The 25,076-nt window shown below is 43.4% G+C and overlaps 1 protein-coding gene across 9 annotated transcripts in view; it reads left to right on the forward strand.

Annotated features, from left to right (window-relative positions):
- MTCL1 (microtubule crosslinking factor 1) overlaps positions 1-25,076 on the forward strand; it is a 110,696-nt gene that overhangs the window by 44,121 nt on the left and 41,499 nt on the right. For 4 of the 9 annotated variants that reach the window (XM_082043846.1, XM_082043852.1, XM_082043850.1 and 1 more), the window contains exons 4-8: positions 15,244-15,303; positions 17,138-17,215; positions 18,372-18,389; positions 20,972-22,297; positions 23,240-23,395. In XM_082043846.1, coding sequence (XP_081899972.1) covers positions 15,244-15,303; positions 17,138-17,215; positions 18,372-18,389; positions 20,972-22,297; positions 23,240-23,395 — 1,638 coding nt within the window. The remainder of the gene's footprint in view (positions 1-15,243; positions 15,304-17,137; positions 17,216-18,371; positions 18,390-20,971; positions 22,298-23,239; positions 23,396-25,076) is intronic. The other 5 variants (XM_082043847.1, XM_082043853.1, XM_082043848.1 and 2 more) reach the window with 5 other exon arrangements.

Here is a 25,076-nt window from a genome sequence, read left to right on the forward strand (position 1 = left end):
GTGATTCTGCCGTTTGTGCTGAAGTGAGGTCAGTGGGATGCCTTGCATAACTAATAATGAACCACTCACATCAGTACATGCAGCACAACTTGGGAGCCTGAACAGCTGTGAATACTATAAAGTCACTTTACTGTGCAGAAATCAAAGTGGTTATCGAATTTTGGTTGAGGGTGGGAGGGTTTTTAATTTCTTTTTTTATATTATTTTTGTCTTGTTTGGGGATAGAAAGTTTTTTTTTTCATTTTATGTCTCAGCAGCTCTGAATGGTGTTTTAAAAGTTTTATTTTGAAAGAGAATCCCTGTTGAATCATTTGGAACGTAGGGCCTACTTAGTTCTTTTTGCAGTATCTACAAGGCACTGCTGGAATCATAGCAACAAGTGATATAGAGCATACATAATGCTGCACAGAGCCCAGTGGCAGAAAGCAAGCTGAAAAAAAAAAAAGAAGTATCTTCTTTAAACACCAATCAGAATCAATAATTTGCTATTCCTGAAGTATGAGCATTATCTGAAATGTGGGATGAGATTTCAGATAAGTATATAACTTCTAATTAAACTGATAATTTATGCCTCTTCAAGTTTGCAACAAGGTTTCACGTTAGTTTTTGTTATAAGGGTAGACTATTTGGCTAAAACCTGCCATGTTTATGTTGACAGAGAAATGAATAGGCAAAGTCTGAAGGGGACTCATCCAAATGAGTTTTGGTTCCAAGTAATTAAAAATAATTATCTCAATTAGCGTTTTATTTTGCTTAACTCTAGATCTTTTGCTTCAGGTTTCATTGTCTCCTTCTGGGGCACGAACAGCTTTCTCCAGTTTTCCCATATAAATTGAGATGCAGTAGACATTCATACTTCAATTACATGCAAAATAAACAGAAAATAGCTCATATGTATGTGCACATGTACTGTATGAGAGAACACTTGAGCACATGGGATGAAGTTTCACTGAGCTCTTTTTTTTTCATTTTCATAACTTCATGTCAGTTTAGTGAATTTGCAGATATGCAAGTCAATATTTTTTAAACTATTTGTGTATGCTGCAAACTTTTGCCTGTTTTTTTTTTTCCTGCTTTTTTATTTTTCTTTTTTTGGGGGGGTCCTTTTCAAAGAGATGCTGTACATCTCTGAGGGCTTTCACTCCTTGCATACCCATCCCAATATGTGGTGTCCAACCTTCCCATCGTGTACTGTGTGTAATAACTTGTGCCAAATGCGTACCACAAGACTCTCTAAAAAAAAACAAGCCTCAATATACATGTATCACAGTATCACACAGTATCACAGTATGTTTGGGATTGGAAGGGACCTCAAAAGATCATCTAGTCCAATCCCCCTGCTGGAGCAGGAACGCCTAGGTGCGGTCGCGCAGGAACATGTCCAGGCGGGTTTTGAATGTCTCCAGAGAAGGAGACTCCACAACCTCCCTGGGCAGCCTGTTCTAGTGTTCTGTCACCCTTACTGAGAAGAAGTTTTTTCTCAAATTTAAGTGGAACCTCTTGTGTTCCAGCTTGATCCCATTACCTCTTGTCCTATCATTGTTTGCCACTGAGAAGAGCCTGCCTCCATCCTCATGGCACTCACCCTTTATATATTTATAAACATTAATAAGGTCACCCCTCAGTCTCCTCTTCTCCAAACTAAAGAGACCCAGCTCCCTCAGCCTTTCCTCATAAGGGAGATGCTCCACTCCCTTAATCATCTTGGTTGCCCTGCGCTGGACCCTCTCCAGCAGTTCCCTGTCCTTCTTGAACTGAGGGGCCCAGAACTGGACACAATATTCCAGATGTGGTCTCACCAGGGCGGAGTAGAGGGGAAGGAGAACCTCTCTTGGTCTACTAACCACCCCCCTTCTGATACACCCCAGGATGCCATTGGCCTTCCTGGCCAGAAGGGCACAGTGCTGGCTCATGGTCATCCTATTGTCCACCAGGACCCCCAGGTCCCTTTCCCCTACACTGCTCTCTAATATGTAATTTCCCAACCTATACTGGAACCTGGGGTTGTTCCTGCCCAGATGCAGGACTCTACACTTTCCCTTGTTAAATTTCATTAGGTGAGGCTCCTTTGGTTGTAGGGACAAGGGCAATGCACCTCCTGCTTTGCATTTAGGGGCAAAACACTGCAAAAGGTGGGGGAGAATCAGTGCCTGGAGAGGGAGACCTGAGCTTTGCCACACTTTAGAGATTTATTGGGAGAAAAAGTGAGTGCTTCTCTATTTTTCTGTTTAACCAGAGCCTGCCTCAGAGCTCACTTCAGGGCTCCTAGGAGCCTGGCAAGGTAGGGCAGTGAGGAAAGGAAAAGGAAAGGTTGGAAGGGATGCCTTGGTTGAGACCAGCTGCTAATTGCCTGTGGTTTTATTTGCTTTCTACCTCCCAATAATTTAGGTGTCAAGACTGCCAGGATCTTCAAAAATAGCTGCCAGAAGGGTCTAGGGACTTCAAGCTTTTCAAACAAGAAAACAAACAAAAAAATGCAACCAACCAAACAAAAAAAGCCACACCCTGAGATTTTTAGGAAGAGAATAGAAATGCATGTTTTGTCAACATCCTCCATATAAACTGTGATCACCTGAAATTTTCACTGCTAATCAGCAGCCACATTGGGAGATCAGCCCCATAAACAGTTTGATGCCCTTTCTTTATCACTCAGTGGTCACAGTGTACAACCAGGTCCAGCAGGAATTCAAATTATGTAGTTATTTTTCTGTGAGAATCCTTAAGGCAGCTTTTGTGCCCTTACTTTAAGCACTGACACTGCAGCAGCACCCTCTGAGATAGGGTGGGCCCTCAGCTAAGAAACAGTTTACCTGTGAAGAGCTGCTTTTTCCAGGTGGCTGGGGATGTAGAAAAGAGAGAATGATGAATTAAGTGGTAGAGAGAAACAGTTTTCGTGTTTTGATTAGAAAAATGAAAAGTGCATGAATTTCTGTCATCTGAGAAATAATGATGTAAAAAAAAAAAAAAAAAGTGGGTCTCTGGCGGTCCTTCCTTCTATCATTATTCACTCTAATGCATACATATTATTCATAGTCATTAATCTTCTGCACCCAGGCTGGGATAAAGCCTATTCTGCTGTTAGTTGCCGTGTTTCGTGTCAAAAACTCATCCACTGATGTAGCTCAGACATTGCAATTTTGTTATTACCAAGAGAGTAACACAGCCTTTTGGGAGCCCTTCTTGACCAGTGGTAGAGAAAGAATATTTAGCCAGGTGATTTGAGGTTTTTTCCTTTTTCTTTCCCTTTTTTGGTTTGTTTTGCTAGTCAGAGAAAAGAGGTGAAGGTTTATCAAGTCCCCTAACAAATCTGCACTTGCTGTGTCTTCAGGCATTGTGAGATAATCCCAGATTTGTATTCTTGCCTGTCACTCAGTGTGGCTTCAGGACATGACCTGATCACATCCTTGCATCAGGCATCCCTGCTGCCTTGCTTTTAATCACAGGAGAACAACAGTAGTCACGGATTAGTGACCATTAGATACCTCTCTGCAGGAAACCCTGTATGCTCTCCAGTCTTCTGGAAACTTCTGTTTCAGCAAAGATGAAAGCCTTACACTGCCTGAGGCCTAAGTCCAGCCCTCACTGAAGTTAATGAAAAGGTGAGGAGATTTTTTTGGAAAAAATCATTAAACAGTAGAGATCGGTGTGAATTTGGTGCAGAATTATGTTCCACAGTGGTATCTGGTATTTAGCCATTTGTATATGGTTAAATCCCTGTACTATGTATGCTGATTTATAGTTTATAAAAAAAAAAAAAAAAAAGTGCTTCTTTTCTTTTTGGTCAAGAAGTATAATAAAAAGGTACTTCCCCTGAATAATTTCCCAGCCTGCAGTCCCCAGCAGGAGCATGCTATTGCTGCTTTGCTCTTCCTGAGTGCTTTGCAATGCTTTCGACATATGAAGAAGTTCTTTGGAGTAGGCAAATCAAATACAAAGCACATAAGGATGTTCCTGCTCTGATGTATTAATACTTCGGCATGAGAAGTACCCAGAGAATAGAAGGTCTTTGGGACTTACTGTCTAAAAATGATTTTTTCAGAAGCTGATCCTCGAATCATCTTCAGACCTCTTTTACTAGGTAGCAGCATCAACAAGCTGTGTGAATGGGATGAGTAAGCTCTGCCCTGTAATTTATGTGTTTTGCTGCGTCGTTACAACTGAGGATATACCAACTGGCATCACCTTTCAGGGACTTGTAAAGTCGACAGTGCTGTTCACCTTTTTCGTATTTCATTGCCTGTTCAGGATTGGATTTGTAGCAGCACAATCCAGATAGCTGGAGTGGGATTTTGCCACTTCATCGGTGAACTGTATATATTCTCAGCAAAATGCACATTTTACAGCAGGTATATAAAAGTACAAAGGCATACTTTTATAGCCTTTGAGAGAAAGCCATCAAACCCAAGTGCTGTCAGTCTTCATTTACTATCATAATAATTATCATAATAAAGTTACGGTGTATCACCTAACTAGGGTTACAAATTCCGTCACTGGAAGGGTTAGGAAATGCCAGAAGTTTCCCAAACAGCCTAATGCAGTGCAGACACGGTCCCTTCCTGCTTGCTGCCTTGGTTCAGGGCTGGTCCTGGCTGCAGTGACCTTCCTGTGCTGCTCTGGTAGGTCCTCCAGCTTCTGGAGGGTACAAGGTTTCTTGTGCAGAAGAAGCTCCTGAAAATCAGCTCTGGCTATGTGCCTGCAGCTCACCCCACACAGGAGAATGGAAATGTGGGGTGTTATTTGGCATAATGATTATATTTAAAAAAAAATTTAAAAAAATAAAAAAAGCCAAACCAACAAACCTACAAACATGCATCTATATTGCCATTTTAGGCTTCTTGTGTTTGGTTAGGTGTCAGCGAGAGAGGCAGAGAGGAGGACAGCGGGATAAGTTCTCGGAGACGAGAAATCCTCTCCTATGAGTAGTCCTTAAAGTATAGACTAAATTGTGATGTCCTAATCCATTTTTGTTATGTTTCATTCATATAACAACTTAAAGTAAGACGTGATGATCCAGGTCCCTTAGTCATGTATTCTCAAATCAATATGTTGCTTGAATAAAGATTTTTGCCTTGGGTTATTGCTACTTGAGTGGTCTGGAAGCTAATCCGTTTTCTGGTTTAAAGAAATCTAAATGGGTCATCCTCTTTCTCTCTTCAATTCTGTTTTGGAAAAATAGACAGAACATTGTGATTCATAGCAAATCTATATCCAAACAAAATACAGCAGTTAGGCCCCAAACAGGATGTGTTTAGGTAGGGACAAATACCAACAAAATGGAAGCTGTGAATTCCTCCTTTGAGCAGGTGCTGATCACTGTCACCTCCCCAGAAACCTGCATCCTGAAGCACTGAGGCACTGCAGTGGGGAGGCTTGGGCCAGTCAGCTCCTGCATGAGGGATGGGGAATCCAACTGACCTTCCCAGGAACCACAGAGGAGACCAAGAAGTGTTATTTCACCCTACGCTTTCACCTGTCTCCCTAGGAGCTGCTCTCAGAGGTCTGAGAGTTTGAAGACCCCTTCCCAGGTCTCCCTTCTCCACGTAAGACCCACTCATGCACAATATCCCTTTCATTTTGTGCTGTGGTCCTGAGGGTCAGAGCATCCCTCTGTATCCAGAGGCAGGGACCACGAATCCCAGTAAGGAGGCGAGGCAGCTCGTTTAGGCTTCAAAGCAGTGGTAGCGCATGAGAGCACAGCCCCTGTATGCTTACAGTCACCCCAGCTCCCTGCAAGAAATGGGAACAGGTTCCCAGGTAATCATGGCCCAGCCCCAGGAGCAGGCAAAATGGTTAAGGATAGCCCAAATACCCATCCAAATGGGGGTCTCCTCACAAGTATGCTTCATACTGGAATGATTTACTGGTAACATCTGTGGCACCCTTATAATTTTTCTGTGCATTTTTAATTTTAGTGTTTAAAGCACTGTGTTCCCACTTGGGCTTGTCATACTCATTTCCAAGCACATCTTTGTGAAGCTGTATCTGTCACATAGAGTTTTTCATTTGGTATTTACCAGGTTGCTGCTGACATATCTTTATAGACTTCTTTTACTAAGAAAATGTGGCTTTTACAGTTGTAGTCTCTCCTAACAGTTTCTTTCCCTCCTGGCCATTTCCAGCTGCACTTGGGCTCATAGGTAGCCTAGCACTTTTCTTCTATGAGGGTAACTCTTGCCCTGCAGAATGTGTTGATGGAGCGGGTGGATGTCACATTGCTGTTCCTAAAGCATTGTGCGCTTCAGCTCACCAGCAGGCTGTTGTGTTCACAGGAGCTCCATCCGTCCCCTACTTGTCACCTATACCTGCCCTGGCCTGGCCTTCACCGTTTCTTAATTAAGTGCCACACTCTGGCTTGAATTTCATTCCTATAATTGATGGCCTTGTTCATTGTAGCAGAACTGACTTTATTTGTGCTTGAACTGTGACTCCTATGGCTTGCTGAATGTGGATGTCTTGGGGGTGACCCATCACCTCTTGGTAAATGATTGTGTGCGCTGAATGATGTGTAGGCAAGTGTGTCACAGGTAGCAGCTATATGAGGTTCAAAAATGTCACCAGCCACCAAAGTGTGAATTTGCTGGCTTTTTGCTCTATTTTTATAAACCCCTTTTTCAGAGTGCCGTGTCCTTAAAATTGTGAAATAATAGATGGGCAACCAAGGATTACAAGGACTATCTGGGACATGTTCGTTGGGGATCATTGCAGTTGGCCTTTAATCTCTCTGCTTCTTTAGAATTTAATTTAATACTTTGTAGAAATAGCAAGTTGCTCTAATCCAGGGGAGATTGAATATGCTTGTACTTATAGTTATCTGCTCAAGGAAAATTTTACTTTCTGTCAACGTGAAAAACAATCCCGTGGCTGTTGATTTATTAGTGCGGAAAGTGCAGATGTTGCGCAGCTCTGAATATCTTTCTCTACAAAAAGACTTCCAAAAATATTCTTTTTTTTTTTCAGATTCTATGAGATTTGCTCTTTACACCTATACCTTGACCACTACAGAGATTGCAGAGCTGTGCATTTTCTCCCTCTCCCAGTGCCATAAATTGCTGCAGTAACCTCCTGACATAGTATGAGCTTGGGGCTTTGCTCAGCTCCCCTCCTGTCCTTTACTAGTGCTGTCCAAATCGTGTCTAACTCTGCTTTGTCCTGTCACTGTCAAACTCTCCAGTTTGTGCCTCCAGTGTGCTGAAGGCTGTCCCGATACTGGGACCACCAGCTATGTAGCGTTGCTTTCTAAATGCCCTTGGTGGCAGAGAATGAGCAGGCTCTATCTATGCAGTTGGAGAGCAATTATCTATCCCTGCACATACACTGCCTTCTCAGTTGCCTTCTGAAAAAAACAAACAAACAAAAAATCCCCATAAACATTTATGCCTGTAATAGATTGGCTGTGCTACAGGAAATGCCAGGCTGGATGTGCATTGATCAGCAATAAATGCTCTCGTATTGTCGTCCTTTGGGAATGTGAACTCCTGATCCCCTCTCTGAGCACTACCTGGCCTGCAGTCCCATTCCACAGAGCCAGCGCCAGATGGCTGCTCACCAGCAGCCCCCGGTTGAAAGGCCTGTGACATGACAGCAGTGCATTTGCTGCAGTCCCTCAGAAAATATTTGGCTTTTAAAGCATTTTCTCAGGGAGAAGAGGCATGGAGGGAAGTTCACCTCTGTTTTCAGGCAGTCTGCATTCAGCGTTGGGAAATGCTGAGCAGTGAGTCGCAGATGGGTGATGGCAGAGCAGGCGTGTCAGAGGCTGTTTCCAAGGGTTTGTTTTCTCTAGCAGTTGTGTAGTTTCCCCAGGCTTCTGCAGTAAGTGTCATCATGAGAGCAAAAAAGGGCTTTAAAATGTTGTATGAGTTGTTTGGTCTTCTCCAGGAGTTTTGCAACCCCTGTTTTTTTCCAGAGAGGCAGAGAATAGAGTCCCAGGCAGCATCTCTGGGGCTGTCACCTCCTGGCAAGTGACACCATGTCTCTCGCAGCATGCTGAAGCTTGGCCTGGGATACTGTGGGCAGTAAGCATGTATCATTACATTGGGTTTTGTGGCTGAGGACAAGTACTATGCCCATTGGTAAGCTGTTTCAGGACAGGTCTATTTCTGTGTGTATATAGTGCTGGGTACATTTTTCACGGGCTGTCTGCTACGATATAATACTAATGAGGTAATTACAGGGTCAGGCAGTGTCAGCACAGCACATACCACTTGGATTAGGCTCAGCTCTTGAACAAACCCTTTCCGAACAGGGTGCAAGCTGACGTGGCTCACAACTTGTTCTCCTAGGCCTGGGCTGGTGCTCAGTGGCTGTGGTGCAGCTGATGTAGCGGAGTTTGGGGTGCTGCTTCTGTATCTTGTGCTGGTGGGAAGTGAAATCATAGAATCATTGAATAGTTTGGCTGTTGGAAGGGACCTTTAAAGGTCATCTAGTCCAGCCCCCTGCAATGAGCAGGGACATCTTCAACTAGATCAGGTTGCTCAGAGCCCCGTCCAGCCTGGCCTTGAATGTTTCCAGGGGTGAGGCATCTGCCACCTCTCTGGGCAGCCTGGGCCAGTATTTTAGTACCCTCATCACAAAAAACCTCTTCCTCATGTCTAGCCTGAATCTCCTCTCCTTTGATTTAAAACCATCACCGCTTGTCCTATTGCAACAGACCCTGCTAAAAAGTCTGTCCCCATCTTTCTTATAGGCCACTTTTAAGTACTGAAAGGCCACCATGAGGTCTCCCTGGAGCCTTCTCTTCTCTAGGCTGAACAACCCCAACTCTCTCGGTCTGTCCTCACTGCAGAGGTGTTCCAGCCCTCTGGTCATCTTGGTGGCCTTCTCTCGACTCCCTCCAACAGGTCCATGTCTTTCCTGTACTGAGGGCCCCAGAGCTGGACCCTGGGTGGATGGGCAATCCCAGCTAGCACACCTTATTGTGGACGTTACAGGTGTAATATAGTGGGAGATGGAGAAGAGGAGGAAGGGCAGCAAGCCCCTGCTGTGGTCAGAGCTGCTGCGGCTCCTGCCTGGCAGGATTGTGAGGGATGTGTGGCTGTGGGTTCCTCCTCTGGCACAAGGATGGGAGTGAGGTGGTGCCATGGCAGAGGTTTAGCAAGTGTGCCTGTGGTGTAGGGTGAATGGATGGGCACAGCATGGGGAATTCACATTTAATAGCTGCACAAATGCAGGGGAGACAAGGCTTTCAGGGACGTGTTTGCTCATGGCACATCAGTGTGACAGCACTGGTGTAGCAAGAGGGGGAGAAGCAGTGCTGTCTGCAGCAATCTGCCTGGCTTCTTTTTGGTTTTCTTCCTGTGAAATAGGACCTCCTCCCCCAGAAAAAATAAAGAAAAAAATGAAAGTCTGGTCTCATTGTGCTCATTGTGTTATAATTTTCTTTATATATTGTGACACATGTGATGCAATTTGAATATTTTATGTGTTAACAAAACAGGACAAAGACTTTTCAAATACATTTTAATGAATTTAAGAAGCTATTAAGGAAAGTGTTTGGGCAGAAGCACTGTGTAAGAGTGATACACCAGTGAGGGTTTAGGATCTCAGCTGTCTGTTGCAGGATTTTGTTTATTATATTAATAACAATTACTACATCACCATGCTATAATTCTTCACCAATTCTTACTATAGAGATTATTAAGTAATTAGCATATTAATAAACACGATTCTATTAGTTTCAGGTCCCCTTGTCAGCCTCCACTGACCAAATATTAAATGATGTGTTTTGAACAGTATGTTTTGAGCTGGACCTAGGAACAGCCCAGCTGTCTCCCGTCCACCCAAGAGCTGCTGTCTCACCTTCCAGGGCTTCAGACAGCGGGTGCAACCCTGCTGCTTCCCTCCTCACAGCACACTCCCAGACTTGTCACACCAAATTATTTGCAAACACCAAACCAGCTAATACCACAATGGTAGCAGTCCACATGCGAAAGGCACTGGGAAGCCGTGAGAGACAGACGGTGCCATGTGTTAGTAGTAAGAGGCAAAAGAAAGAGTCTCCTCCAAAGCCCCTATTCATAAGCTTAGCACAATAGAGTAATGCAGCGTTAGGGAAATTCAAGCTGGTGCTGAAAGCTAGTGTGCTTTGCTGCCTTTTACTCAAGGGATGGCTTTTATCATGAACTGTAATGCTTATGATATTTCAGACATGGCTTGCTTTGGTAGGTCATGTGAATGATGAATATCGCAGTATTTAGAGGTTTCTAGTAAATGAAATGCACATGGGAATGAATGCAGATATAGATCATTTGCGTCAAACCCAGCTTTATCAGGGTTTGGTGTGATATCTTTTTCAAGGGCCTACAGCAATTGAAAAGCAATTAGGATTTCATTGTATTTTCCAGTTACATTAACCATCCCATAGATCTGTATGAGAGTCCACATGGAAAAAGCTGCCACCGTACTTTAACTGTGCAGTCATTGTAACACAGAAACATGGGATGGTGGCAAAATAAAACTGCAGTTGGACACCTGGTATTTAGAGACACTTCAGGCCTTAAGAAAGAATGGAAAGCCACCCTGTCCTGCCACTAAAAGAAGGGCTGTTGCTACAGAAATGGGAAAAATGCATCATTTTTCCCAAATGGGCAAGTAACAGTACTGGAAAGGAGATTTCAGAAGGCCGCAGTGTGATAGCTGAAAGCTGCCTTTCCTAAAGAAACAGGTCTTAGTCATGTTTCTTCAGTGGAGCATTTGTTAGAAGATTTTAATAATTAGTGGTTTGAGAGTGACAGAGCTCTGCACAAAAGACCAAGACTGGGCAAGTGGGGATAGCTCTAAAGCAGTGAGATGAAGGGGTATCATGCACCCCCTCAGTGTCAGGGTTTGGCAAGTCCAAAGCTACAAGAAGTTGAGGAGGAAACTGCCTGCAGTGACTAGCAGAACTGGATTTGTGTGGATGGGTCTTGCCAGAGAAGCAGCATGGAGATCTCCTGCTTTTTTACATCCTCTGCCATATTCTTCCCATGCAGTCCTGCACAGTGCCTGGCAAATGCTTGCAGTGAGGCGTTCCTGAGCAGTGATTAGTGATGCAGTTGACGAATGCTGGTTTACATCACTTGGGAATAAATCCGCCTTCTGACCATATGTTACAAGTGCGTGTGGTTTTCTTCCGATTCACGTTCATGCCAAGCAGAATTACCTTCATTTAAATCACTGGTGTTTCTTGGGGTGTAACCACTACCAAGGAGTTGGTCCATTTTCAAGACATTTGAATCAGTCATATGGTGTGGCATAGAGATTGTGTCTCTCTGGATGTTTTGTTCATTCCTGAACATGAGGGGGTTCAACAGCTAGCAAGAAGTTAGCTCTTATTATGAAATGCCAGTATGCAACTCTGAAACTGTTAGCCTTGCAGATGCCCCAATCTGAAAGCAACTTGCTTAACCTACTGCTGTACCTTAGAGCAAGTGGGTTTGGTCTTCGTGCTCTTTTTTTTTTTTTAAAGCACTGTCAGATCTCTGACAGGCAGTATTTTCTAATGAATGCAAACGAAAATTGGGATTATGCATTTCAAAGCAATCAGTACCAAACCATTGTTGCACACGGACCATTTATACAGCTCATAAGCCCCAGTGTTGCTTGTACATAATTCCTCACACATCACAGTGATAGAAATTGCCTTCGGGGCCAGGCTTTCCTAGGCAGCCTCTCTGTTTCTAAGGTGCAGACATTGTCACTTCAATGGCTGACTACTTGATTTTGCAGGTTCAGTTTGATGTGCATATGATAGCAAACCCACACTTGCCTGGAGATGCCAGACAGCACCTAAAATTACTTGCTTCTCTTAATAGCAGTGTCTGAAATGACAGGCTGGCAGCTCTTAGGGACTCTTGGTTCTCTCTTCTTATTTTCCAAGTCCTTCTCTACTGCCGCCTGTTCACAGCTCTTTTCTCATTCTACTCAGCACTTGCCTCAGTATGAAAACTTGGGGTATTATCATGTGTTTACATGTATGGTTGCTCTTAACTCAAACTTCATTCCCACATCTAGTTCAACTTCTAATTCCAGTGCATTGACTCCTGCTTGGTGTTCCCCAGAAGAGAAGCCTCTCTCTCACTTCTCAGTTTGCAGGACTTTCCTGGACCTGTTAAAAATGAAATTCACCAAAAGATACAAATTATCTCTTCCTGTCCATGCTAGGCTCCTAGGGAAAGTAAAAATAATTGTGTCTCTTCCTGCTGTTAATACTGTAGTTGCTACAGCCAATAATCTTCTGGGAAGTTTAACTTTTAAAACGTTGGGCAATTTATTACCCTCCATGTATTAGCTCTCCTTGGTAGCCAGGAGGTATGGTGACAAACTGCAGTGAAACTGTGAAGGTAGAAAATGTCTGGCAAGTAACCTTTTTCCTAAGAGACTATGTTAACAAAAGGACTAATAAAATCACTGAAGGACTTTTTGGTAGACAGCCAACCCTGGCCCAACCCTGGTTCATCTCTTGAGTATAAAAAGTAGTACAGAAATGTTCCTTCTAGCATGAATTCAGATCAGCTTCTGATGCCGATCTCCTGTCTATTAAAGAGAAATGCTCTTTTATTGAACCATTTTACATTTTAAATCATTTAAGCTTGTAGTGCGTTCCACCTACTTCTTGCAGGGACACCCTCTGCCCTCAGTTCAACTATCAGCCATACTGGTTGGTGTTTGTGCACAGGTGCGGCCTGGTCCCACAGTGGTGAAATCGAGATCTTGCGCTCAAATAGGGCTTGGGGTGTTTTGGCCCGGCAGTCCCTTGTTGCCACACCTGTGTTTCTAGTCCTCCACTGACACGTGGGAGGGAGGCTTTCCCCTGTAATCTGCTGGAAGCCCCCAGAGGTAAATACACCATCCTTTTTATTACAGCAAGGCCAGATGCAGCCTAAGGTTGAGTCTCTGTCTTATGGAAATACAAAGCAATCTCCCAGCCAAGCAGTGATTAGAAGGTTGTTCTTAGGCAAATCCGAACAGGACAGTGTGAAAATGCTTAAAGCCAAGCCTCATCTATGGCCTTATGGTACAAACCTGTTAGTCTGGATTTGTTAAATCCATTTTTTCAGGTACGAGTGCTGCTTACAGCTTCCAAAGCTAGATACTTACCTGCTTGTTTCTCAGCCTGTGATCCATGTGTCCTACATTTTAATCCTCGATTTTAATTCCCTTCCCCTTATTTTCCAAGTATTACCCTGTATAGCAGAGCAAAGGCTTTGTTACTTTCTCTTACACAGCGTAGCCCATGTGTTTATATCACCTAGCTTCTCCGGTTCCATGTTTCTAAATAGAACCTTTTGCCTATAGTTAGGAAAGAGCAAGAGGTTTTTAGGCTTTGACATGAGGTTTTGTATTTCTGGCATGATTGGTAGCTGTTTGCTACAGTCGTGTGTTGAGGGCTCTACCGACATTGGTAGACTCATCCCTGACTCTAAGGACTTAGAAATTCAATGCAGTAACCAGACAACCTCCTCTTGCTCAAAATACTCTTGCTTGAACTCCCATGGAAAAGCAGAGAGTGTGAGGGCCAGGACTGTGACCCAGCTAGCACGCTGGGGCATGATGCTGATGACTGAAGACTGCTTTCAGTTACATATCCACTGCTAGAATAACACCACATTTAAAAGAAAAAAGAGAAAAGAGTAACTGTTTATCCTGGTTAAGCTTGTATAACAGGTTTTCATATGGTGTTTTTAGTGCTGAAAGTCTTTTTTCATTAAACTGTTTCAGTATCCAGAAAAAAAAAGGAAAAAAAATTCTCTTACTCAGCTTCATTAGTTATAGGAAATCACTGGATTAAAGTTGAAAGCAGATTAGCAAAAATAAACTTTAGTATGTCTTGGGCATATGGTGCCACATATGAATGGGTTTTAACTACTTAACTGTGTATAACAAAGAGCAGAAGGAGAGATTTGTCTTAACGTACAATAATTATAAATTGCAGTAGCTGCGTAGCTTAACAGTCAGAAACCACAAAGCCATGGAAAGCTTTCGGTTAGGATTTGCAGGGGGTGTGTTTGCCTGTCCCCGAGCTCACGCTGCATTTTCTGCCAGCTGATGGCTGGGCACGAGGCTGGGCTTAGCTAATTGACAGGATGCCCCTCCCTTCCTCTTCGCTGGGCTCATGGTTTGCAGTGCTGGGTTTGTGTGGATTACAGAGACCAGGGTTTAGCCCATCAGATGCAGGAGCCAGCGCTGGTCCAGGCACGCTTCCCTACCCCGTGGGCTAGAGGGAAGGCATGCTGTGGGCATGCCCGTGGCAGCCTGGGCTTCGCCTCAGCTGGAAGTTGTCCCCCACAGAGAAAATATAAACAGAAGTAGTAAATAAAAGAGGCAATAACGTCAGGGTGATTGCTGGGGAGTATCAGCCTTCAGGCTCTGGGTGCAGACAAAGCAATATGGCCAGCTTTGAATTCAGATGACTCAGTTGTTTCTAGCTTCCCGCTTTTTTTACCTAATATCTGTCATTCCCCTCTGACACTTCAACGTACAAAAGTCAAATTCATGCCATTTCTAAATAGATCCAGCTCACATCAGTTTGAACTCGGTCCTGAGACACAAGTCAGTGCAAACATTGGTAACATCCTGATGGTGTTCCAATCCCTGCTTCTTAGGAAAACTGCTTTTCCATTTGGGTGCTGAGCAGCTTCTGAAAACCAAGCAGTGGTGTTGACATCATTTCCATGTCTTAAAAAAATGCTTATAAAGGGATATAAAGATTTGCAAAGGAAACCAAATTCAATTTATAAAGTAAATTCAGAAATACCTGGTCTTTATTTGGGCTCCTCAGTATGTTGGCTGGCAAGCTTTAACTAATAATGTTATACCACATACTAAAACATACACATCCTTCCCTTTTTTGGGGGTTGCTTTCTTCTGAGGTTTCCACAATGTGTTTCACATCCACTGTGAGTAACATTCTTGGACTTCTGCCCTGCATTAATCAAACATAAATCATTGCCCCATGCAAAAAGAAAGTTTTGCCAAAAATTGTGGTGGCCCAAAGGAGAAGAAGAGAGGGTTACTTTTTTTTTTCCTCTGTGAACTTTCAACTAATGTTTTGGGTTTTTTTCGGTGGGAAGTTTTGTGCATTGAAAATTTACTGACAAGGCCCTGATCATCTTGTTTTTTTTAGTGATTAGTACAAAAAATTAAATCCCCAGCTGCCCAGGAGAATATCCTTGCTTTCTCCCCAGTTAGTTTTACGGTAGTGAGCTCTGCTAAACTTGCATGCTTTCTGCTTAGCTTTTCAATAACTCTGTGTTGCTTCTATTGCAGAGTTCCCTGAAGAGAAGAGGCAGCAGAGAAATGCACAAAGAAAAAAAGACATTTACCCAGGTATGGTTTTCAAGACTGCAATTTTGAGCAAAATCACATGATAAAACTGAAGATTTCTTTTTACGGGTGTTGACAGGGCCATCAGGTACATTAACTGGAGTGCAATTAGGCCTTAATCTACTGAGACCTCTCAGAGATAATGTAGAAGCAATTTAGGACACAAGTGTGATCTCTAAACCGTGCAGCTTCTTGGTCTCATTGTGCTTCTATCCATAGATCCAGGCTGCGGGTTTTCTACAAGAACACCTTGCCTCACAAAGTAATTGTATCGCAGCTTAGGGACTAACTAACTAAATTTATACACAGTGCCAAAGATTTTGTGCTAATGAGCATCTTGGCAGTGAATGCGGTTGACACGCTGCAACGACACCTCGCGAGCTCTGGTGTTGCAGCCCTGGGTTTGATCTCTCTTGGATGCTGGGGGGGCAGCATGTGAATTTGTGCTCCCCCAAAGCTGAGATACAAGGCAGACCCTAAGCTACCCACTCAGTCTCCCTCTAGACACCAGTTTTATTGAAATCCTGTAGGCTGATCTTTCTCAGGGAAGCAGTCTGTCCAGTTTCCTCTGCTTTTTATGCTGACTGTAGGAGTTAAAGCTTTTCCCAGCGCCCATACAGTTGCTGTTTATAGCCAGAGAGATGTGGATATTGTTTCACCTAGCTGCAAAAGGAGCCAAGAGAGACATTGTCCCTTCATTAGAGAAAGGTTGCACCTCCCCTGCCACTCCCTTGGCAGGCTCAGTGTATGCAGCTGGGACCCTAGAGGTCTTCTCTGGGTCAATGGAGTCTTAAAATCCATTGATTTATAATAATAACCATAATAAATCATTACAACATGTTGCACTTGAGTGGGTAGGGCGGGCAGCTGAGTGGGTAGGGTGGGCAGATGGGGGCTCATGGTGGCCAGGGACTGGAGCCGCCTTTCCCAGGGCACAGCAAACCAAGCCTCCCTGCCAAGCCAATACAAGCCTGGCTTAATCAGACCTTAAAATGGGGCACTGGGCTTTCTGCGTGCAATGCTTGCTACGGAGAATTATTTAAGTCATCAGTCAGGTCAGAGAATTTGTTTTTCTGCAAGTCAGTAAAATACACAGATTAAATATATACATACATATATATATATATATATGCCCAAACACATGCAGATTACAGATGAAGCTGTATGAACACAGAGTTGTGTCCACTGGGGCTTGTGGGTGGCTCTGTCCTACCTTTCCTCATTCCTGGAAATACAGAGCAGTGCATAGGGAATTGATTCCTCATGCTTGCTTCCTCGACCCAAATTCAGGCATTAACAGCAGCTGTAGTTTGCCTTGTAAGACCTTAAAAAGGACTTCACAAAATTATCCGAGTAGGCCTGGGTCAGCTCTGCTCCACTAATAACGTGGGGAAGTAACCCCAGAAACCACCTGGGGAAAGAAAACCCTTTACACTCTACACACAAGTTGTAACTTGTGCAAGCAAAGGATTTGGACATGGCCTAACGAGGTAGGTACAAACACAGCCAGGGAGCTTAAAAATGCTGTTCTTCAGGGACAGCCACCCTAAATACCTAAAATAAGTAAAATATCCATTACATATTTTGTGAAAAGCAACCACAAACTTAGATTCTGTGCATCTGCATACTAACAGATATGTGTGGCATATGGCAAGACCAATGCTTTTACTTACTGGGAGCTCATCATGAAAATTAGCTGGAACGTCACACCCAACCACAGGGCACACCAACTAAATAATACCTGTGAAACTGATTGTCTTGAAGTCGTGTAAAAGCAGAATTCATAGTCGTGCTTACCCACCTCTAGCAGTATTGAAGAAAAAAAGTTTTTGTTCAGCAGAATTGCAAAACGGAGCTTCTTGGAAAATACCAGGCACCAGGCAAAACACAAAGAAAAGTGGTTCTCCAGCGCAAGGTAGGAGTGCTGGCACTCAGCCAGATGCTTGGGTGCTGGTCGTACTGCCCTGTCGTCAGACTTGCAACCCCAAAACTGCTTGCCCATCTTCTGCCTGGCAGTTCCCTTGAGCCGGTGGTGGTGGTACAGGAGATGGCGTTGGTCTCTATCTATCTTTGTGTCTTCTTGCCAGAAAAGAAATATCGTATTTGGAAATTTTTGATCAGCTCTTCATTCTCATCACATCATTTATGTTGCATAATGAATTTAAGTTCATTTCTTTCCTTTAAGTTTCTTTTCTTTAGCTCCACATTCTACATTTGTCTTAATTAGACAGCAGACTCTGTAGGGAGGGATCTGCTATTTTTCTTTCTGTTTTTTTTTTTTTTTCCATTAACATCCCTCTGAAGTGCTGTGCAGAGCCATGGTGCTATTGCAGGCAGATAATCACAATCAGTAATCATTAATTCCCATTTATCCTTAATGATATCTTAAAGTCTGTGACAAGCACCATGACAGATCTTTCTATACAGTCTGCCCTGCGTACGCTTTTTAAGAAATGATGTGTAATATGGTCAGGTTGCCATAGCCCAGACTCAGCCCCTGGAATTCAAGCCTCTTGTTCCTCCAAAAAGATGAAAATACTATTCTCCTTTTTTCCCCCCTCACCTTTCTTTTCATTCATGATTTAACTAATAATGAGGTATGCTTAATTTTGGCGATTTGGCCTCTCCTTAGTTTGCCTTATATGTCAAATCTCTACTTGCCTGCCTGGGTGTCTCACCCCCTTGTTATTTCTACTTCTTTTCAACTGATCAAGAAATCACTGATATTTCTGTACACAAAGTTTCCGAGGGACAGACGCTTGAAGGATAGAGTCCTACCCTTCTGGCATGCTTAGATCTGGCTGATAAATCTCTCCTGACCATTCTTTTCCTTTGGAAAAAAGCTGTCAGCGGAATGGGATTTTCAGTAGTCATGATCCCTGGCAGAGAAGCAGGGAAGATCTAGAGCTTTCTCACCTTTCCAGATGGGATCCATATTTAGTAGGCAAGATTAACATCCATCGGCTCTGTTGTTTGTAATGAGGCTTGTGTTTGTTTAATGAAAAAAATCTTTGTTTCAGCTCTTGTGAAAAACAAAACTTACAAATGTAATCCTTTTTTTCTTCTCATAGACAAAACCTAGCAATAAGGTAACACCGTTATAAGAAGTTAATGGTGATTTTGTCCTGCTATAATAATGTACTAACTCCACAGATGCATTGAGTCGTGCAGTGATGCCAAGCAAAAACATTGGGGCCCTGACCTCAAACTCATTGAAGCCCTTACTTTTTCTTCAAAGGCTTCAAAATGCTGAGTGCCTTGTCCTGAGTGTGACTGGGTGGCTGTAATGTATATTGTGTGAAACACAGTGGGTGTCAGGCTGGAGCCCCCTCTGAGCCCCAGGAAGGAGCTCCCAGCTTGGGGAGAGGGGTGCGAGCAGGCTGGTCCTTCCCCACTGGCACCAGCATCAGTCCTGCAACCAGGCAGGGAGGTGCGAGGCTCCAGCTAGTGTCACTGATGGCTGGGTGTTTGCAGCCAGGGGCAGACAAGAAGTGCAGTGAAAAATGCTGCATTACAAAGATAGAATGAGGAAAATGTCAGATGTTGTTATTTCTAAGCTATTAACAGATAAATAAATAGACTGGAGTAATCACACCACCTCTGAGCTCTGATGTGCGGCACGGTCTGGGTGTAATTTTCCTTCCTTGTGATCTTTTTATTTCCCTAAAAGCAAAGCCTACAGCTGCATGGATAAACTGATTCTAGATGAGGGGGAAAAACAGAGGTAATGTAATGTGCAGCCCTGACCAAAGATGATACTTTAATCATACAGCTTTATCCATACAGAGTAACCAAAATTCAGAGTGACTCCAAGTGGAGGCTTCAGGGAGTTTTGCCAGATTTAAATCTGATACTTAGTTTGCAGATTTCAGTTATAAAGACAAGAGCAATTTGCAAATATATGCATGAAAAAGAGGTGTGTGTATGTGAGGAGATGACAGAAAGAAAGCTGATCTTCTAGAGGCTCTGCTTCTAATCACTTATATGCACCTTGATTGTATTCATTGTATTCACATTTCTGGTGCTAGAAACATGATGGCCAGAGTTTTAGTCAGTTTCAGTCAGATCAATGGATTGCAATTGTGGTTGACTCCTGGCTATCACTGAAAACCACGTATTAACAGAAACAGGGTTTTGTTTACCTCTGTCATGTTATTAACATTTAAGATAACTTTGTTACTATTTAGTATTTTAAAGTTCCAACCTGTGCCAAGCAGAATCAGTAAGAAAGCTGAATTCAGAAGTATACAGCCAATTACTTTTGTGGCTGTTTAGGTATTAATAGTTGAAAGTAAGACTTGATTAGAATATATCTAAATAGAATGGGGTGAAATTAATCTAGGTAACATAAAAGAAACTATTACCCATGTACAAGGATGTGTGCTATATAAATTAAATAATTTCCTCAGATTGCTGAGCCATAATTAGTTTGCTAAATATTTTTATTTTTTAATACCCTGATCTAAGTGGATGATTAAAGTCAGTCGTGTTTTCTCCTGGACTTGGTTGCCATTGTTAGGAATTATAACAAAATGGTGCTTGTGAAAGATAACAGTGGTCCTGAGACTGAATGAAGTTTCCATAGATAATTGCACATATGTCCACATGGCCTACCAACAATGATGAAATCTGCTGTCTCAAGAGATCATCTTTCAAAGCCTGCCTTCCATTATACTGCTAATGCTGATAAATGTGTCTCTTACAAGGCCAAGTGCCTGTATCTCCATGACAATTCATGAAAGTGATTCATGCAAAGAAATGGTTTGTCGGCTTAGAATTTGCTTAACCCTGTCTCTTACTTGAGCACAATACACACTGGAGTTTTCATTTGAGCTGAGATGTGCTGCTTTAAAACGCCCAACACACACAAAAAAAGTCAAACTCTCATTCAATACCCTGGTCCTTCCTGAAAACGCAGGTTTTCACGTGAGATGGATTTGGATGTAACTGCGGTTTAATGAATTTTTCTTTCCTTTTTCACATATTTTCACCAATCTCCCATGTGAACAGTTGCCCATACCAGAACCACTGATCACAGTCTGGTTCATCCTAATAATAACAGCAGCAGAGACAGCAGTAGTGCTTCCTATTCAGAAAGTGTGTTAGGCACTCTGACTGGTTCACAGCATTGTGAGATCCAGTACTAAAAGTCTTAACTTTTCAAGGCAACCCTACATCTTAGCACACTTTTTCTGTGCTTTCTAGCAGAAGGAGCCCAAGATGTGGGATTATGATGAGCAAATTAATCTGAGTAGTCTTTGTTTCATGATGCTAAAAGGGAGCAAATGTATCATTAAACATAAATGGAACAGAAAGTGCCGATAAATCATGGCATCTTTTCATTCAAGTAATTCTTATTTTCCACAAAATTTGCTCACTATTTGAGATAAACTAAGCACCGTGTTGGCACTCTTGCATCACTTGCACGGGCACACCAATTTTATTTTTTATTTTTTGCCCTCTTTAACTCTGGTCAAGCTGCTTTGCCAATTTAACCAGGACCAAGCCGTGAAATGTGTCAGCTGTGTGGTTTGCGCAGGTCTGTGTGTGTATCATTTGCATACCTAACAGATACAGCTCAGAGGGTAGGGAGGTAGAGATTTCAGAAGGTGAAGAACTGATTGCACTTCTAATATAATCTTTTGCGGGGGGGGGCGATTATTCTTGGCAGGAGGACAGTGCTGATTTGAAGTGCCAGCTCCAATTTGCCAAAGAGGAGGCAGCACTGATGCGTAAGAAGATGGCCAAACTGGGGAGGGAGAAAGACGAACTGGAGCAGGAGCTCCAGAAGTACAAGTCAATCTATGGAGATGTGGACAGTCCCCTGCCTACTGGGGAAGCAGGGGGCCCACCCAGCACCAGGGAGGCCGAGCTGAAGCTTCGTTTGAAGCTGGTGGAGGAGGAAGCCAACATACTGGGCAGAAAAATAGTGGAACTGGAGGTGGAGAACAGGGGGATTAAGGCTGAGATGGAGGATATGAGGTGCCAGTATGAAAAAGAGTGTCTCAGCAGGGACCACATTTCAAGCATTCCTACCTCGCCCTATGGTGACTCCGTGGAGTCGGCCACAGAGCTGCGCCGGCATCTGCAGTTCGTGGAAGAGGAAGCAGAGCTGCTGAGGCGGTCAATCTCTGAAATCGAAGATCACAATAAGCAGCTAACAAACGAGCTGAACAAGTTCAGGTTCGAGCCAGGCCAGGAGTCGGGCTGGTTGGATGATGCAGCGTCCAAGTGCGGCGGCACCTTGCAAGAGGAACTGAAGTCAGCCAGGTTGCAAATCAATGAGCTGAGCGGGAAAGTGATGAAGCTCCAGTATGAGAACAGGGTCCTGATGTCCAATGTCCAGCGTTACGATCTTGCTTCTCACTTGGGCCTGCGCACTTCCAGCCCCAGGGACAGCGATGCCGACAGCGATGCTGGAAAGAAGGAGAGTGACAGTGAAGAAGGTCGCCCACCCCAGCCAAAGAGAGAGGGGCCCATTGGGGGTGAGAGCGACTCTGAAGAAGTTTATGAGAAGACATCAGGTTTTGGGAGCGGGAAGCCATCAGAAGTCAGCGACCTGTGCTCTGCCGAGCTCATAAGGGTGAAAGAGGACACTGAGTCTTTAATTAACATCAAGCGCGAGGCTGAGCGACTCGAAAGGACCGTGGACCGCCTTATCACTGATACGGACAGCTTGATTTATGATGCAAAGGTGCACATAACCAGCAACTCATCCACCGAGCAGGATTTCAAAAGTGGTGAGGAAATGAGAGAGGATAAGCATGAACCGGAGCTTCTGGACACCATCAACTCCAGGATGAAGGCTTTCCGGAAGGAGCTGCAGACCTTCCTGGAGAAGGTTGATCACATTGGGGAGGGCCTTAAGGAGCAGATGGAGGACCTCTCCCCTCTTCCCCATCTCACAGAGTCTTCCAGTTTTCTATCCACGATGACATCCATGTCTCGAGACTCTCCCATTGGTAACCTTGGGAGGGAGTTAATCACCGACTTCCAGGTAGGTCGGCCCCTTGTTTGCCTTCTCTCTATTTATTGTTTCTCTTTCTTGCTAGCATCGCTACCCTAGAGCTAATTTTCCTCACAGCTGCTTTGTTATGATTTCAGACCCGCAATGTATTAAAGTGTGTAATGTTAAACACTTTATAGGTTTTTTCTTTTGTTTGTTTGCACAAGTCCTTTGATTCAGAGGCGGTTCCTCATGGCAAAAAGGCTAATCCACTGGTGCTATAGAGATCTGTCTTCTTTTTGTCTGTAACAGCAGTGTTTCCATGTGAAAGAGGAGATTAATTTAAAAAATATAAAATTCTGATGAATGTAAATTAGCCTTGCTAAGAAATGTGAGGAGGTCTTTATTATGCTCTCTCATAAAAGGGTCAGGCGTGTTCTCAAAAACCTTGCCAAAAGAACCCAACCAAATGCAGTTTTCTAAGTGATATGTTTTGAAAAGCCTGCTTACAGCTCACTCCCCTAACCGAGCAGCGAGTGAGAAGCTCTGTAGCCAGCGAAGGACTGCCTTGCCTAAAGCCTTGCCCATGGGCGCATGTCTAAACTGCCACCACTGCCACACTGGATATGGCTTTTCTGCACAGCACAAGTAAGGAAGGAAGAGCCTTGTGTCCCGTATCCTTCATGACTTATATGCTTGCTGTTGGTTTGACTCATGCATCCTCATTGCATGCGCCTCATAACCAGTGTTTGCATTCTTTTTTCCTCTCTTTCTCTTTTTTGCTTTTCAGATGTTTCAGCCCATCATTTTGCTCATCCTCATTTTGGTTATGTTCTCTTCACTTTCTTATGCCACTGTATTTAAGTTGGTTTTTCTGTTCACGCTTTTCTTTGTCTTGTAGTTTTTCAGTCGTCTACTTTACCCATTTTTGTTTTCTTTATTCCCTTCTGTCCTTTTGTTTTCTTTGTTATAATCCGCCCATGCACCTAACAGTCCAAACTGAGGGATCAGATGACGTGGCAGCTCAAACAAGATCGTGGAGAGGAGCGAGAGATTCACCACCAGCGAGCCACCACCGACCCACACCGCAGAGCTGATGGAGACATTAAACTCTACAGGCCAGGAGACAAGGGCTGTTTCAGTCTAGAGGTCAGCAAAGCAGCCCGTCTTACTCACTGCCTCCTGCTACCTTAGCCAGGAGATGAGTAACAGGAGCCAGGGTTTGGGGGAGTAAATTGGACCAAACACAGCACCCCTGTTGTAAAATTTGTGGTTGACCTTTTTTCCCCCTTCCAGTTTCAGAGAAGCAAATTGGTCCTGACTTTGGACTTGTCACTCTGTTCCCAGTAGCCTTGCTACGTGGGAAAATATGGCTCAGGGACCCCTTACAATTGAGTATAGTAACAAAGTATCTCTGGAAGAGGTAATTCCAGATGTGAGATCATGCTTCTCTGACTCCAGATTTCACCTTGTTGGATATTTTAAATCTGGAAAGTCTACAGACAGAAACCACTTTGCGTTTTGCCTGGCAGTAGTCTGCACAGGAGGGGGTTTGATGCTGGTGTGCATGATGATTCTCAACAGGGAACACAGCACCCTGCAGCTTCTAAAGAAAAACATATTTAAAGCAGAATTCTCCATTGTTTGGGTTGTTGTGTAATTTTCCATTCATCAAAAACATCAATCCGTTTTTATTTAAATCCTCATCCATGCAGAGGCCATATCCGCCTCAGTAAACATCTCCTTAGCTGCTTTCTCATGAACATGGGTTGTCCAGATGCTACAACTGGTCCTGAAGAAAACAATTTCTAATCTGTCTCCATAAGGGCGATCTTGGAGCATTTGAAAACTTTTCTGCTGGCCACTGGGAAGCCAAATCCACCTTGAAACTGTGGTGGCTAGAGGAGCTTCTAGTGAGATGAGTTTGAATGTTTTCAGTTCTGAAGATAAATGCAGAGGCTTTAGTATATCTGAAAAAGCTAGTTGAGTCTGGGAAAAGTAGAATGCTGGCTGAGACAGCTGGGTTTGTGAGTAAGCAATAACAAGGACTAAATTGCAGGAGTAGGAAGAGAAAGCTTCAGGGTGGCTGGTAGCCAAGTGGCTCAATGCTGTATTGAGTGTCAGAGTGGCCCTTCATTTTAACACAGGTAATTCTTTGCTGCTTTTGGTTGTTTTAAACTATCCTGTCAGTGCTGAGTTTTGGTAGTATTAGAAAAACGAATTGGTTGAGCAGCTTCTCTTTCAACTTCTCACTTGGACCAGTGATAATAAACCTCAGGAAGGATATCTGATAAACCCAGGACACTGTAAGTCTCTCACTGCAAGGTGAAGTCTTTCTTACCCACCTGTGAACAATAAGGTAGAGAAACCTTGCTGTTGAACGTGGATCCTTTTGGTTAATAGTTATGGTAGACTTAGGTCAGAAAATGACCACAGTAAATGTTTACAATATTTCTGCCTAAGTTCTGTCATCTTATTAATTCCCTTACCTTAGATGAGCCTTCTTGTTATATTAATTCTTGTATATGTGAGCCCTCTTAGAATTAGGAGTTTGGGTAATTTTAGCAGATATTTTTTAATTTTCCCAGGATGGGACAAAATGTAAACTGTACAGCAAACTGTGTTTAAATGAAGGATGGAAGTTTTCATGCCATAGCCTGACAAGGAACAAGCCAATAATTATAATCAATGGTATGGAATATCCAGCTGAGTTCCAGATGTGATCAAAAGATGAGCAAGTTCAAATAGCCCAACCTCAGAAAATGTTGAAGACTGAGGTGTTTGTTTCAGGGAAGTTTACTTAAGCAACAAATAATATTGCACTGCTTTA

The sequence above is a fragment of the Streptopelia decaocto genome (assembly GCF_964273445.1).
Source record: "Streptopelia decaocto genome assembly, chromosome: 2".
NCBI lineage: Eukaryota > Metazoa > Chordata > Aves > Columbiformes > Columbidae > Streptopelia > Streptopelia decaocto.